General features: G+C 41.4%; 1 protein-coding gene across 3 annotated transcripts in view; it reads left to right on the top strand.

The window, feature by feature from the left end:
- The window catches only part of mtr (5-methyltetrahydrofolate-homocysteine methyltransferase), a 21,586-nt gene extending 4,725 nt beyond the window's left edge, over window positions 1-16,861 (top strand). For all 3 annotated transcript variants that reach the window (XM_028970477.1, XM_028970476.1, XM_028970474.1), the window contains exons 10-33: window positions 882-943; window positions 1,084-1,151; window positions 1,523-1,602; window positions 1,858-1,970; window positions 2,156-2,296; window positions 3,456-3,641; window positions 4,127-4,306; window positions 4,564-4,680; window positions 5,618-5,758; window positions 5,928-6,017; window positions 7,793-7,945; window positions 8,388-8,495; window positions 8,756-8,856; window positions 9,259-9,326; window positions 9,670-9,790; window positions 10,855-10,936; window positions 12,287-12,385; window positions 12,729-12,804; window positions 12,885-13,040; window positions 13,128-13,324; window positions 15,572-15,772; window positions 15,870-16,062; window positions 16,144-16,256; window positions 16,727-16,861. In XM_028970477.1, coding sequence (XP_028826310.1) covers window positions 882-943; window positions 1,084-1,151; window positions 1,523-1,602; window positions 1,858-1,970; window positions 2,156-2,296; window positions 3,456-3,641; window positions 4,127-4,306; window positions 4,564-4,680; window positions 5,618-5,758; window positions 5,928-6,017; window positions 7,793-7,945; window positions 8,388-8,495; window positions 8,756-8,856; window positions 9,259-9,326; window positions 9,670-9,790; window positions 10,855-10,936; window positions 12,287-12,385; window positions 12,729-12,804; window positions 12,885-13,040; window positions 13,128-13,324; window positions 15,572-15,772; window positions 15,870-16,062; window positions 16,144-16,256; window positions 16,727-16,813 — 2,933 coding nt within the window. In that variant the 3' untranslated portion in view covers window positions 16,814-16,861. The remainder of the gene's footprint in view (window positions 1-881; window positions 944-1,083; window positions 1,152-1,522; window positions 1,603-1,857; window positions 1,971-2,155; window positions 2,297-3,455; window positions 3,642-4,126; window positions 4,307-4,563; window positions 4,681-5,617; window positions 5,759-5,927; window positions 6,018-7,792; window positions 7,946-8,387; window positions 8,496-8,755; window positions 8,857-9,258; window positions 9,327-9,669; window positions 9,791-10,854; window positions 10,937-12,286; window positions 12,386-12,728; window positions 12,805-12,884; window positions 13,041-13,127; window positions 13,325-15,571; window positions 15,773-15,869; window positions 16,063-16,143; window positions 16,257-16,726) is intronic.

Genomic DNA, 16,861 nt, shown 5'->3' with positions numbered 1-16,861 from the left:
TTCTGACCTCGAGGGCAAGTTCATTCCACCATCTAGGGGCCAAGACAGAGAAGAGTCTAGACGACTGTCTTCCTCGTACCTTCAGTGGTGGAGGGAACAGGCGAGCAGTACTGGAGGGTCAGAGAATTTGAGGTGCAGTGTGAGGTATACTAAGGGGTCTAAGGTAGGATGGTGCTACTCCATGTTTGGCTTTATAGGCCAGCATCAGTATTTTGAATCTGAAACCAGTCGTACTGCTTCATTCTGCAGTTGTAGAAGTCGGATGGCAGTCAGAGGTAAACCTACTAGAAGGGAGTTACAGTAATCCAGTCGTGAGCTTACTAGGGACTGAACAAGTATCTGGGTGGCCTCTGTTAATAGATAAGGGCAGATCCATCTGATATTGTTGAGAAGGGATCTACATGAGCGAGAAAGATTAATGATGTGAGAGTTGGTTGTCTATAGTTACTCCAAGGTTGCATGCCGTTGCAGATGGAGAGATCTGTGAGATGTTCAGGTAGATGGCAAGATCCTGATATGATGGATACTCTGCTGGAATGAATACTAGTTCAAGTTCAAGTGAGCTTTATTGCCATTTCATTTACATACATGTTAGACAGTACATAATAAAACAAACCTGGTGCTTCATGTAACATTTAAACAAAGTTCACTTGAAGACATGTGTGCAACACCGACACACCGGGCTACATAAAGTGCCAACATGGGACACAGGCATTGCAGGAACATGTAGACAAGAAGAAGACAGACAGTGCTAAACTAGTGGAATGATCAACGAAGGTACAAAGTTAAAATAGAGCAAAGTTTGGTTTTGGTGGGACTGGGTTTTAGTTTTGTTCCATAAAAATTAACCTTGACCCACCACTGGTCTCTGTTTGGTGCAGGTCTTCCAAATACTTTCGGGGGTTATGATGAAACCCCAGAAATAACAGCCACCCATTTGAAGGTGAGACCCTCTTTTGTCTTTTTTGAGATTCCAAAATCAAAAATGGTAGGGCTTCAAATTTTGTAAAATTAACATGTTATATATGTATAAATGTCATGTATGAATTTGATGCGAGGAAGACACTTTATTTCTCATTGTAGGAGTTTGCGTCTGATGGCCTGGTGAACATTGTGGGTGGGTGCTGTGGGACGACTCCTGGGCACATTCAGTGAGTTAGCTACACAATCAGCAAACAATGACACCGACATAAATATCTTTAGGACTAAAGCTAATAAAGGTGCATTCCACCTTTATTAACTTGGAAGGTTATGGTATTCCAACTAAGTTGGAAAACCAGCCATGAGCTTGTTAACCAGCCCAAAATGTAATGGGAAGCGTAACTGTTTTAAAAAAAATTTATATATGTGTGTGTGTGTGTGTGTGTGTGTGTGTGTGTATATAGTACAGATTGTACATATATATATATACACACACACACACACACACACACACACTATATAGTATATACTATACACTATATACTATATAGATAGTATACACTATACTATCTGTGCTATACTATACTATATCTGACTGCAGGGCTATATCTGAGGCCATGAAACACGGACATCCCAGAGTTCCACCCTCACAAATCTTTGAGGACTACATGCTGCTTTCAGGTACAACAACACCGCTAAGCTTGTGTTATATTTCTGATGAAGACGTGTTACAGCATTTATCAGACACCTTTATCCAGAGCGACTTACTATCAGTAGTTCAGGGACAGTCGCCCTGGAGACACTCAGGGTTAAGTGTCTTGCTCAGTGACACAATGGTAGTAAGTGGGGTTTGAACATGTGAGTTTGTGGTCTTCTGGTTTATATGTCCTTTTGACAGTGATGATGATGATGATAGTGATGTTATGTCTTGTGCAGGACTGGAGCCGTTTCGAATAGGACCCTATACTAACTTTGTCAACATCGGGGAGCGCTGTAATGTGGCTGGGTCACGGAAGTTTGCCAAACTCATTATGTCTGGGAACTACGAGGTGAGACAAGCTTACACCTAAAGTGAAATTAATTCTTATAATAATTTTCTCTTGACAGACAGAGGGCTGTAAGTTTGAATCAGATACAAAACAAAGGTCCTGTGGTAAAATACCAAACTGTTTAATATGAATATGTGGTGTATGAAGATCCTGCTATTTGATTGTATGGTCTTCATGTTTCATAGGAGGCCCTGAGCATCGCTAAAGCCCAGGTGGAGATGGGAGCTCAGGTTTTGGACATTAACATGGATGAGGGAATGCTGGATGGTCCCACTGCTATGGCTCGCTTCTGTAATCTCATTGCTTCGGAGCCAGACATTGCTAAGGTGGCTTTCTAAGATGTAACATGCTGAGATGATTACAGGGAGTGCAGAATTATTAGGCAAATTAGTATTTTGTCCACATCATCCTCTTCATGCATGTTGTCTTACTCCAAGCTGTATAGGCTCGAAAGCCTACTACCAATTAAGCATATTAGGTGATGTGCAGCTCTGTAATGAGAAGGGGTGTGGTCTAATGACATCAACACCCTATATCAGGTGTGCATAATTATTAGGCAACTTCTTTTTCCTTTGGCAAAATGGGTCAAAAGAAGGACTTGACAGGCTCAGAAAAGTAAAAAATAGTGAGATATCTTGCAGAGGGATGCAGCACTCTTAAAATTGCAAAGCTTCTGAAGCGTGATCATCGAACAATCAAGCGTTTCATTCAAAATAGTCAACAGGGTCGCAAGAAGCGTGTGGAAAAACCAAGGCGCAAAATAACTGCCCATGAACTGAGAAAAGTCAAGCGTGCAGCTGCCAAGATGCCACTTGCCACCAGTTTGGCCATATTTCAGAGCTGCAACATCACTGGAGTGCCCAAAAGCACAAGGTGTGCAATACTCAGAGACATGGCCAAGGTAAGAAAGGCTGAAAGACGACCACCACTGAACAAGACACACAAGCTGAAACGTCAAGACTGGGCCAAGAAATATCTCAAGACTGATTTTTCTAAGGTTTTTTGGACTGATGAAATGATTGGTTTCACTGGTAAAAATAAATAATTGAAATGGGTATATATTTGTTTTTTGTTAAGTTGCCTAATAATTATGCACAGTAATAGTCACCTGCACACACAGATATCCCCCTAAAATAGCTAAAAATAAAAACAAACTAAAAACTACTTCCAAAAACATTCACCTTTGATATTAATTAGTTTTTTGGGTTCATTGAGAACATGGTTGTTGTTCAATAATAAAATAATTCCTCAAAAATACAACTTGCCTAATAATTCTGCACTCCCTGTATTTAATTTAATTGACATTGTTTAAAATGTAATTGTTTAAAAAATATTTTAACTTTTTCCAAATTATCATACTGTTTGCATAATATAATTTATTGCAGGCAAACTGTGTTGAATGTACTTAGTAATTACATGGTATTAATGTAGTCATTGTTCATGACTGTTCATGTTCATAATTAATGTTCATAATTGATTCAATAGGTTCCACTCTGCATTGACTCGTCAAACTTTGCGGTGATCGAGGCAGGTCTGAAGTGTTGCCAGGGCAAGTGCATCGTCAACAGCTTGAGCCTGAAGGAGGGGGAGGAGGAGTTTCTACTACGAGCCAAAATTGTGCGGCGCTACGGGGCTGCGCTGGTCGTCATGGCGTTCGATGAGGAGGGACAAGTTGGTGTCTTTTAGTCTTTGTGCAGACATTTGTTGATTTAGTCTAAGTAAAGTAAGGTTTTCTGAGAAAGCATTCTAGCTTTTTGTTGCTTTATTCAGTCATTTTTATGATTGTTTAATAGCATTTTGTATGCTATAACATACATATAGGAAACAGGTTAGTAACTTATAATACATTTTCTTGATTAACTTTTTTCGTAATTTGTCCAATTTTTCTGTCTGAAAGATTAAACTTAAAATGTGCTATAAACTTGGTTATTGTTATAACTGATTCAGCCCAATACTTGGATATATGTAGTTACACAGCTGGTTAAACTAGGAAATGAGCTAATGAGGACAAGAAAAAACACAATGGTAGTAAGTGATGTATTTAACCTGTTTTTTGCCATATTCTGGTTCTTAGATGAGGGATTTTTGTAATATTACACATATTATTATTATTATTATTATTATATTGTCATTATTACATTTATTATTTTCATCAGGCCACTGAAATTGACCGTAAGGTGGAGATCTGCACCAGAGCCTTCAAACTTCTTGTGGACAAGGTGGGCTTCAACTCCAATGACATCATCTTTGATCCCAACATCCTCACCATTGGCACTGGCATAGAGGAGCACAGCATGTATGCCATCAACTTCATCAAGGCCACAAGGCTGATAAAGGTAGAGAACGGTGGATCAGACTGCTTCAAAAGATTAATGTGAAGTCCTTCTGTTTGGGGAATAATTTTCATTTGGCTGTAATTATATAATGCTGTATGAATGAAATTTTTCAGATCAGTGAATTGTTACCTAGATTATATAGTAGATTATAATGTAATTTTATTTGAGGGTTTAATAATTGTTATCAGTGTCTGGAAAGTGAGTGAGTGAGAATATGCATATGTGATCAGATTATCTCCCTGTCTGACTCTCTGTAGGAGACATTACCTGGGGCAAGAGTGAGTGGAGGTCTGTCCAACCTCTCATTCTCCTTCAGGGGCATGGAGGCAATCAGAGAGGCCATGCACGGAGTCTTCCTCTACCATGCCATAAAGGTAGACAGGATCATTCTTACCTTTTTATGTGATCTTTAGTCCCTGCCTCTCTTGCATTTTTTCCTCCCTGTCTCAGATAGAAAAAAAATCTTCCAATTTCAACATTTGAATCTGTAATTTAATTTTATATTTGGTTCCCTAATTCTACTTGATACTTTTAGTTTTACTGAACTTGAACTAGAACTAGATTATGGCCCTATGGCTTATATTAAATTAAAATCACTTTGAACACAGTTGAATAACAGCTTTTACCATTTTACCAACAGCAAACCTACCCACCCTTTCCGCTCCAACCCCTTGGCCATTTTGGGTGTTTTTTTGCCTTGTTTGGTCATTACAGTATTTCATAATGGGGATTCCGTTGGGGTCAGGCTGACTCCAAACAAGATAGCTTTGTAACACGATAATAACTGCACCTCAACTGTTGACCACAAAGTTAATACTGTTGTGTCTCATTATGGTTGCTTGGAGACTGACTAGAGCTATAATCTGTCCTAAAAAGTTAGCCCCGTCCCAGCCTGAGCCCAACAGAATTTGGCCTGAGCTCGACCTGAGCCTGACAGAATCAGACCCGACCCGAGCCCGACCGGACAAGTACAGCTTTTTAAAAGCCTGGTTTTCTTTGCACGTGCTACGAGCACTAGACTAAGAGGGAAAGGAAATATGCAGAGAAACAAGCAGGTTTAAAACATAATTGCCATTGGCTAGCTTCCATTTCACCTTTTCAGAATCCATTTTCACATCTATATCATGACATTTGCATTAAAAAAACGAACTAATGACGTCAGCTGGGCCAAGATTTACAGCTCAAGGACTGACCTAACCTAAAAGCTCTAGGACTGACCTAGTTGACTGATTTAGTTCTTTTTAGCTGTTATCTTCAGGTTGTATTAGTAACTGTGTGTGATTTGTTAGGATTGTATGGTTTTTGCTGTAGGACGGCATGGACATGGGAATCGTGAACGCGGGAAATTTGCCCGTCTACGACGACATTGATAAAAGTCTGCTGCAGATGTGTGAGAACCTGATCTGGAACCGAGACCCGGAGGCCACAGAGAAACTGCTGTTGTACGCCCAGGCAAGCACCCTGAGTTTTTCCCAATATTATATCGGGATAAAAAGAACCCATGTAAACATGAATGTAAACAAAGTCCAAGGACTTTTTTTTGTGTGTCATCAAGTAAATGGTCACAAGTGACCCAAGTGTAAATGGGGGTCTGTTTCACCGAACATACCTGTGCGTGCAGAATAACGCCAAAGGCGGGAAGAAGGTGATCCAGACAGATGAGTGGAGAGAGGGCAGTGTGGAGGAGAGGCTGGAGTATGCTCTCATAAAGGTGAGAGAGAATCCTGAATTCAAAACTGTTCTCAATTCTGTTGTGTGGATTTGGATTTTGTGTTGGTTGTGGTTGCCTAGCGGGTGATGGGCTAAATGCAGAGACTACATTTCACTGTGTGCACTGGGTGCTGTGCTGTGGTGTCTCAGAGTTGACAACTAATCACTTTCATAAATATTTAAAAACAAATGTCATTAGTGGTTAGCAGAAGTGGACTACAGTTTGTTGCAGTAGCTCCAGGGGGAAGGAGGGGAAATGATGAACTCTTATGGTTGAAAAAAATTGAACAATTTATTAAGTGGGAACACAAATGGGAAAAATGCAAAAGGGAATAAACAATCCACCACACCTTGCTCTGAAGGTGGGTTCTTCTCAGCCTGTGAGGTCACCCAGGCACAACTATCGCTACCCGTGTTTACACACCCTCCAAGTGCTTTGCCTTGAAATGGTTGAGGGGGTCCTCATGGCTATGTACGATCCTGTATGGCACATTGAGAGTCACAGACACAAGACATACACTTCAAAATATACCAGTATGGGGACACGTAGGGTTCATGTTGGAGATCAGCTTTGTAGACCAAAGGGCCCTAGGATGGGAACGTGACCAGAAACCCACAACCCGGTTACAGCAAGTGCACACTACAGGATAGGGACTTACCCAGGAACCAGCGGCTATAGGCGACATGACACACAGACAAAGACCCAAATGTGTGTGAATTCTATGTAATGGTCTCTCAATGTGGCATTAATTTCAACATTCTGTGGGTGTAAAAATCTGGTATCAGTAAGTCATTCCAAGTTCATCATTCAAACAGCCATGAACACACAATGTCACTTAACAGACAAGCAGCGTCACCTGGCCATGGCGTGCCTTTGGGTCGGTGGCAGGCAGTCAGATGTTGCTCATGAACTTTCATCAGCAGACTTCCACCAAGACACAGAACTACTGGCAGAGTTCATGACAGAACCAGGAGTGGAGCCCAATGAGTGACAGACTACAACTTATTTCTTATATAACCCATAATCACATACAGTATGTCTCAATGGGCTTTGACAGACCCAATAGTTGACATCCCCCACACTTGACCCTTCTGCACACAAGGAATAACTCCTAGGAGAGAGAAAGTTAGCAGGTGCGAGGAACCAGGATTTATCTGGTGGACTCTTCACTGGAGTCTGCCGGTGGTCTGTGTGCTCGATTTCTTGTCTCGGAGAGAATAAACAGAAGCAGCGGCAGACAATGATACTGAAAAATGTGGTTATAGTGGTATATTTGTGCAACAGTGGCCCGGTACCCTAACTAGGACAGCCTAACTAAGGTGAATGTCTAGGTGACTGTGTAATTAAGTGGATTTAGTAATTGACACTGTGTCTGGGACTTTAACAGAAGGCCAGAGAAAACGTGTCAAATGGTGGAAACACCCGGTACTGACATTGTCAATTTTTTTTATTTGGGGCTATGCCAACTTTAAACTTATGAAAATATTTAAATAATGAAATGGTAATGGTTAATACATTATTTGTAATATCAAAGGGAACTTTTATTTATTTCATTAAAATTCAGAGCAAATAGGAAAGGCACTCATGTAAATAACAATACCCCTAACTTATTGTGAGTAGAGTACACTTCCTGGATATACTTTGCCTTGAATAAATCTGAAAAAAAAAGTCTACTTTTTTCAGTCAGATATTGTCATGTATTCAGTATTGTCCGTGCAGTTTGGGGTTGAAGCGTAGTGCTTTTCCTTGGTCCATTGTCTGTTTTTCTCTTGCAGGGCATAGAGAAATATGTGGTTCAGGACACTGAGGAGGCTAGAGCAAATGCTGAGAAGTATCTGCGGCCCCTGCATGTGATCGAGGGGCCACTGATGAATGGAATGAAGATGGTGGGGGACCTGTTTGGGGCGGGAAAGCTGTTCCTCCCTCAGGTGGATTTGAGTACTTTTATTTTCCTAATTTAATAAGCCCTTAATTGTATACATGGGTGGTAGTAGCCTAGTGGGTAACACACTCGCCTATGAACCAGAAGACCCAGGTTCAAATCCCACTTACTACCATTGTGTCCCTGAGCAAGACACTTAACCCTAAGTTGCTCCAGGCGGGGACTGTCCCTTTCAGAAGTTGAAAGTTTCTGTTTTCTAAGTCCTTTTTTGATCGACCATGTTTTAATAATTTCAAAAAACTGGATTTCTGATTTAGAGAATAACTCCCAGAAAATATTCTGCAACTGCAATGAATAGAGCAAATATAAAGGTTTTCCTGAAGTGACCTTGTTAACCAACCAATTTATAAAGCTGCTTGTGAGAATTAGTCCTGGTTTTCCATTTGAATGTTGAGACACTTTATTGATTATCATTGGATTCCTGTCAGGTAATAAAGTCAGCTCGTGTGATGAAGAAAGCCGTGGGATATCTGATACCTTTCATGGAGAAAGAGAGGGAGGAGATGCTGGCCATATCAGGATCCACTGAGGACATAGTGAGTCATGTTTTTTTTCCATCCTCCAGTTCGCAAATAAAATCATTTTAACTCTTCCCTCATAATGTTATGTGATTGATTTGTGCATTTTTCATGTATAACATACATTGTGCATATTTCTTCTTTTAATAAAAAAAGCAAATATAATGATGTAATAATGCCATAAAGTATTGTTTTAGTGTCTGTGTGTGACAAAGAGAGAGATATTATGTGTGTGTGTGTGTGTGTTTAGACACTCTCAATATTTCTCCTCCTTTTAGGATCCATACCAGGGTACCATCGTTCTTGCCACAGTGAAGGGTGATGTCCATGACATTGGTAAAAACATTGTTGGTGTTGTGCTGGGATGCAATAATTTCAGGTAAGACAGTAAATCAGCCAATCAGAGCACAGATCAGTTCATCAGTGACATGTTGTTCGATGAGTTTTAACTGGGAGGTAGTCTTGATAAATGTCACAAATGTAAATGTTTACTGACCCTGTTTGTTGTCAGAGAACCCATCAGGGTACTGGAAATTAGTTTTGTTATGGGCAAGATGATGGGGTTTGACAGAGTCTGATCAAGAGGAGTTATTATGGGAGTGTACAAGTTTGTTCAATGATTTTAAAATACTGAGGTAATGTGTTAGGGATTGGGTGGGGTTCAGGCGTAGAGCAGTTTGTAAAATAGATGCCCCTTTTTGCCCTTGATCTCCACAATATTATAAATTGTGTGTGTGTATACAGTTAATTTAGGAAATCTGTTGCATCCTTTCCTTTGCAGGGTCATTGATCTGGGGGTCATGATTCCATGCGATAAAATCTTGAAGGCGGCTGTCGACCACAAAGCTGGTGGGTCTCAGAGCCTTTATCTCATTTCACAGCCTGGGTTCAATAACTCTTTCAGCAGACATGCCCCTCTGATAATTCCAGATAATCAGCCATACATGGCATAGGTCAAAATTGACCAATGATTTGTTTATTTAGTTAATCATGTAAATTCTGTTGAACATTTTGGAATTGAGATTACATTAAAATGTAACATTGTGGGGAAAACAATCCTTTACTATCCCATAAATCATCACCCTAATAAATGGATTAATGGAGATTCATGTTGGGTTGGAGGGAGCTTCTGCAGGATCTTAATAAGTGCAGCATTAATTTTAAGGTGATCATGTGCACTGTCACCTTATAGACATTATCGGCCTCTCTGGCCTCATCACACCGTCTCTGGATGAGATGATCTATGTTGCCAAGGAGATGGAGCGCCTAGGGATGAGGACGCCACTGCTGATAGGTGGAGCCACAACGTCCAAGTAGGTTTCAGGAACCAGTACAAACCAATACACATTTTATCCACAACATGAAAGGCTGAATTGCTGATAAAAGCACATTGTTTTTAGACAACAATGCAATTAAAGAAAATTACATTTAAATGTATTTCTTTTTCATATATTCTGGAATAACTCTCTGGAATAACTTAGAAACAAGCAAAATATAGAATAACTTTATTGTCATTGTCACAGGTACAACAAAACTATGTGCAATCCTTGCAGCATCAAAGAATTAGTAAAATAGCCCTGAGAACAACTGATGCTGATGGCCGAGGAGATGTGGGGGCATCCCCCCTAACCCTCTGAGTGTGTTCTGTCAGGAAGTCTTCAGTCCATAAACAGGTGGAATGTGAAGGTCCAAGGTCTAAAAGCTTACCCACCAATCTGTGAGGGAGGATGGTATTAAAAGGAGAGCTAAAATCAATAAAGAGGAGACATACAGAGCTCCCCTGGAGCTATAGGTGGGACAAGGCAGACTGGACATCATCAGAAATTGTGTCCTCAGTAAACCTATTATCTCGTATTCAATTTTATTTTCCTTTTCTGTATTCTTTAAATCTCTCTTGGAGAGCATCCTGGTGCAGGGCGATCTCATGGCTGACATCCATGGATTTCTTTGCTTGGCCCTTACAAGCCATCTGCTGATAGTCATCTGCTGCAACTCTTAATAATAGACCTGAACACTACATCGTAATACTCAACTGGACTGCAAAAACCTCTGTATGCCGTCATTTCCAGGATGAATTGTATTGAGCATCCCAGGGTAATCCACTGCTGACCAGAGGAGGATGCTTTCTCCTTGCTGAGCTGTATGGCAAAACCGAAATCCCGCAGTCCATAGGGGCATATTGGACCATGCAGGGCGAGCCGAACGGCTCAATATTTTACAGAGTACCATTGCACCCCTAGTGAATATGCAACACTTTGACTAGCTATCCCAGACTTGTTTTTATGAAATTGAATGTGAATTGGTATGGTAGAAGCTCAATAGCACCAGTGCCTGTGTGGTTTTGTTTCATTTCATTTTGTGTGTGTTTTTATAACAGGACCCACACTGCCGTGAAAATCGCTCCGCGTTACAGTGCCCCTGTGGTGCACGTTCTCGATGCGTCCCGGAGTGTTGTGGTGGTAAGTTGGTTTTGGTTTAAGATGGTTTTGAGATGGTTTTCCAACAGTCTTGAAAGAGTTGCTATGTATTTGCCAAATATAATACTTGTTGTGGCTTTTCCATCATGTTGATTTATCCTCTCATGAAGTGTGCCATGAAGGTACAGAGATTTGATTTGAAATACCATGTTCTGGGGAAATTCTGGGGATATTCTGTGACTGGTTGTGTATCTGCCACATCCAGTCATAGCAAATCACCAGAATTTCCCCAGAACATGGTATTTTAGGTAGGCTGTGAGATACCTAACCCGAACAAAAATGCATGGCTTCTCATACATTCAGGAAACCCAGGTATTCTATAAATCATTTCTGTGTGGAGGGTGCAGGGATCGAAGTTGTCACGAGAATCAGGCGAGACAGGTGAGCGAGCGTGTGTAGGTGGAAATGACAACCCCACAAGCAGGCAGGTGGATTTCCACCAAGTTGAAAACAGGAAAGACAAATTAGTGGCAGAAACAGGAGACAGGGAAAATGACACAAAGAGAAGGCTGGAACGATCTTTGGGTTGAGATGAGAGTTGAGATGAGATCTGTTCTGACTGTCACATATAAACTGCTCTATGGCATCACAAATCTGGGATTTAAATGTCACAATATGAACACATTTGAAGTATACAAGCAGCAAGTTTTAATAAGAGAACTCCAAAAATTCGTTAAGAGCTTTAAGCTCTGGATAGTTGGGCTGGATAAGTGTAAATGGAGGAAGTTTGGGACTAGAAGGCTGGGAATGCTGGGAAGCTTTCTGGTGCAGTGCCTTTGTGAAGCATCATGATAAAATGCATTAGCTCCTCCACACAGGGTTATTAATAGAATCGACTATGGGCTGTTCAGATCGCCATAAGAGGGTGGGAGTGCTAATGACGCGCGGCCTGGTATTTTCTGATGAGTCATGACTAATTAAAGATCGCTGCCACTTATGAGACGGAGGGACCAGTGTGAAACTTTTTTTTAAATAAATACATGATGCTCCATCATGTCAAATTTCACACACTGCATCCGTCATTCGGTCTTTCAGTCCATCTCTCAAACATCTTGCTCACTGCTAACAGGACGTCACAATCGTGTCATATATCTGTGCTCATTTATCTCTCTTGTGAGCGTAAATTAAAAAATTTAATAAGTGAATCACACTTTAAGTGAGAAATGCATTTGTGTTACATTTATTTGTAAGTCATAAATTGTATTTGTGAATCTAGTTACATTTGTTGCTGAACCAATAGATAAATTTGTGAATGGTGTGATATTTATTTGTGAATTTTGGAACTAAACTATTTATTTATCTTTGGAACTAAACTATTTATCTATAATAAAGAGCTCTCAGCTTCTGGATGGCAATGTGAATGAGGAGTTCTTCGAGGAGATCACTGAAGAGTATGAAGAAATCCGACAAGACCACTACGACTCCCTGAAGGTGAATTGCCATTTTGATTGGAATATAATATGACCCTTGACATAAGACCCTTTATTTTATTTGGAACTATTAATAAAAAGGTTGGACGTTCTTAACAAGTTAGCAACTCTTGTTACATGCTCATTTCCAACACTTTTTACAAAATATTTGGCACAATCTTCCAATATTAACCTTTTTGTACAGACCCTTTTTACACAAATTTTGAGGAAGAAAAATGTAGTTTAGTTTAAATAATAAGTTAAACGCACCAGATTTATGCACCAGAAGAACTGGGTTCTCAGGCTTCTGACAGTTTTTGGTCGGGCACTGTTACTGGGGTTTCGTTTATTTCTTTTTCTCTCAGGACAGACGCTACCTGTCCCTACCCCAGGCAAGAGAGAAGGGACTCCATATTGACTGGCTCTCCCACCCCAAACCAGGTCCGTACAGATGCTTGGCAAACACATTTCAGATGGCTGTCTTTTTACTTGGATTTGATTTGGTGACGGTTTCTGTGCAGCATGTCCTCAGTTCATCGGAACACACGTGTTTGAGTCGTACGACCTGCGAAAGCTGGTTGACTACATCGACTGGAAGCCCTTCTTTGATGTTTGGCAGCTGAGAGGCAAATATCCCAACCGAGGCTACCCCAAAATATTCAAAGACAAGACAGTTGGTGTGTGAAGACACACTCTTTCATTCTTTAATGAAGAATGTGACCCAATGAAGAACAGATGAGAACCTTTTCTGTGTATTCATCTAGGTGAGGAGGCCAAACGGGTGTTCGATGATGCACAGAAGCTCCTCAATGAGCTGATTGACACCAAGGGTCTTCAGGCTCAAGGCCTGGTGGGCTTCTGGCCAGCACAGAGTGTCGGGGATGACATTCACCTGTACGCAGATGGGGGGTCCCCACGCGACAGTCAGCCCATTGCCAAGTTCTACGGCCTGCGTCAGCAGGTGAGCACCACAGCAACCCGAACAAAAAAGGGTCATGGGGCAGGGATGATAACCCAGCCCAGTAGTCTGGCCTGCCAAAGATATGTACAGAATTGATGAAATAAGCTCATAATTATGACTGCATTCCTTTGAACTTGTCCTGCAATGCATGTCGTTGCACCTGGTGGCGCAGATGGAGCTGAAGATCTTCACCCGAACCCGATGGGTTTTTACACTGACTTGTGCTGTAAATGAGCGATCAGGTGATGTGTTTTGACCAGAACAACAAATAGTTGAAACGGACTGTCGGTTACCTTTTGGTTGAACCGGGATGTGGGAATACTTTGACCATGATGGTAGTAAATGTATAAAACGGCACATTGTTGACAAAGAAATTACTTTTAAATAATGTGGCGAGCTTTCGCTCGGCGCTCATTCTGGCAGGAATAAGAGCTTTGTACTATTTGTAGAAGCCCTTAGCCAAAGTCAACAGAACAACACGCCCATTTTTGATGTACAGCGAACGAGAATGCGGATGCTCTTATTCTCTGGCACTGCACGATGGAGACAGTGCCTGGCCGCCAACTGACACTAAACTTGTGTTTAACCCCCACGTAACACACATCTCAACATGCAACACTCAATTATTTACTTCCATTTCCCCTCACATTTCTCCAGAGGCCATAGGAAGAACCAAGACACATTCATCGGCTTTAACATGCCCCTGAGACGTCGTTTATTCTTGTGTACAAAGTCAAAAAATGTGTCAGGATGGGGGGTGGCTGGAGTCTTCAGGCTGTGAGAAGTGTACCTCATTTCCATTACACTGGTGCCGGCTCTGGTGCTCGACCGGTGCTGAACTGGGAACCAACCGAGAACCGGTCCCCTTCATTAGCCACTTCTTTTCGTCCCTGTTGTCTTTCCTCCAGTATTTTTTTTAGTGGTGGGCCGTTATCGGCGTTAACGTGAGACTCTTATCGCCGATAAAAAAATTATCGCGTTAATCTATTCACAAAGTTGTGTTGGGAGCTGGGTCTATACTACGCAAGCTATTGTGCCGGAGTTAAATGGTTACACTAGATTTAGAAGTATATTTCTTCTTTCTTGTGTCTTTTAGTTTCTGATTTCCTAAAGACTTTTATTTTGTTTTTGAGACCTGGTTCAGGCCTCTTGGACACATGGCGTGAGCTGTGAGAGGTGCGTGGGGTTTGTGTGCCAAACGTTATTTCCTTCATTTTAATTAATGTACATATTAGGAATATTTTGCATGTGTGTTATTTTGTGAATATTTTTTTTATGTTCTTTTAATACTGTATATTGTAGAGAGAGGTGCAGAAAGACGCGATGTTCTGACGCGACCTTGCTTTTTGTACAAAATACACTTTGCACAGAAAATCTCTTGGGTGTCAGCTCATCATTTGCGGTTCAAGAAACGAAATCAAAAAGTTACACAACGCAGAAGAAGAACCGCTACACTATGATGACTTTCACCTTGATATTTTAGTGCAGATGTATACCTAGCCGAATTGCACTGTAGGGGGCGAGAACGAGTCTTCGAACTGTGAATTTACCACATCAAATGTGACGTGGTAACATGAATGCAGCTATTTAACTGAATAAACAGTTGGTAAACACAAGTACATCTTATTGAACATAATTTATTTTCATCACCAATTATCATAGTAGAACAGCTTTCTCAAGCAGTTTGTGATGCATTTTGGAAACAGGAGATGAGCCCCTGGTCTAATGCGCAGCACCTGGCTTGAGAAACCCGTTCTCAAAGACTTACTTTTAGTCATTATTTGGGTAGCACACATATTCTGAATGCCTTCGGCAGAATTCAAATGAGCCATTTTAATCTCGATTAATGTAGATTAATCTAAAATCTAGATTAATCTAGATTAATTTATTTTACTCTAGATTAATCTAGATTAATTTTTCTTACGATAGATTAATCTTGATTAATTCCAAGATTACAGTGAGATTAATCTAGATTAAGAAAATTAATCTATGTCCACCTTTAATTTTTTTGCTTATTGAGTTGGTTGTTCGTGTGAACCATGCGACTTTAAGCGGGGTACTGCTGGCGCAGGTGGTGTCTGTGCTCCCTGTTTTTCCCCATGTCCTGTGCTCACAGGACAGAGGAGGGGAGAGAGATCACAATGCTGGCGTCAGGTTCAGTTCTATTCGTAATTTGTTCCTTTTTTGTGCTTGCTCTGCATATTTAATGGGTCTCCAAAGCTAAATGCATGTTGTCCGGACCTACAGGCGGAGAAGGACAGCGCAAGTTCCGACCCTTACCTGTGCCTGTCAGACTTCGTGGCGCCGAAAGACAGCGGGGTTCCTGACTATGTGGGCCTGTTCGCCGTGGCCTGTTTCGGCGCTGAGGAGCTCAGTCGGCAGTTCGAGAGCCAAGGCGACGACTACAACAGCATCATGGTCAAAGCGCTTGCTGACCGCCTGGCAGAGGTGACGTTTTTCGAACGCATCCTTAGCCTGAATATTGGCTTTGATAAGTCGTCGGTCAAAGGTCACAAATGCTTGTACATCACCACTTTGCCCAAAGGCCTTTGCTGAGGAGCTTCACGCCCGGGTTCGCAAGGACCTCTGGGGCTACAGCACTGAGGAGTACCTGCCGGCGGCCGACCTGCACCGGATCCGCTACTCCGGCATCCGCCCCGCGGCCGGATACCCCAGTCAGCCCGACCACACCGAGAAGGTCACCATGTGGAAGCTGGCCGAGATCCAGGAAAAGACAGGTGAGGAAGAACATCAGTTTGTGTCTTCTGAAGTGAAGGTGTGTGACTCAATGAGACTTTTTTTTTTTTTTACGTTTCTAGGCATCGGCTTGACCGAGTCTCTGGCCATGACCCCTGCAGCCGCTGTGTCTGGCCTGTATTTCTCCAACCCCAAGGCTTCTTACTTTGCTGTGGGTAAAATCACTAAAGAGCAGGTGCAGTTCCTCTTCTTCCTCTCCTTCCTCCCAACAAGACGCTACACTTCCTCTAATCTTATTTATTCACGTTAATGCCAATAAAGTTAACTATAGCCATTATGTTGTTAAGTATTAGTTATAATTTGATGTTTGTATACTAGTACAACTAGTATTTATATTTGTGTGTTTACCTGGATGTAAGAATTTGGTGATGAACTTTAGAGAGCAGCTTTGAGAAATTGCTGTTTTCATTCAGAAAATTATTTTATTTAAAAATAGCGGCAATAAGGTAGGCTTTTCTTAACATAATTCAAATGAAATAATTAACCATTAATCCTTTACTAATTTGATCAATTTCAACAACACATTCCATATGATTTGCTGATGAAAATGTAAAATACAGTGACTCAACTGTTTTGGACCTTTTTGAGATTAAGTATCAAGCATTTTTATTATCCCTAACTTTTTTTGTGCCTGTGCCGCCCCAGGTGGAGGACTACGCCCACAGGAAAGGGATGACTGTGGCTGAGGCCGAGCGCTGGTTGGCGCCCAACCTCGGCTACGACACTGAATGACCTCCCCCCCGACCCTCTACATCAGTCTGAATGTCCCTGGCATTCCTT

This window comes from Denticeps clupeoides, chromosome 2 (genome assembly GCF_900700375.1).
Source record: "Denticeps clupeoides chromosome 2, fDenClu1.1, whole genome shotgun sequence".
Taxonomy (NCBI): domain Eukaryota; kingdom Metazoa; phylum Chordata; class Actinopteri; order Clupeiformes; family Denticipitidae; genus Denticeps; species Denticeps clupeoides.
The sequence above is the reverse complement of the archived record's forward strand: the minus strand, read 5'-3'. Positions and strand labels throughout refer to the sequence as shown.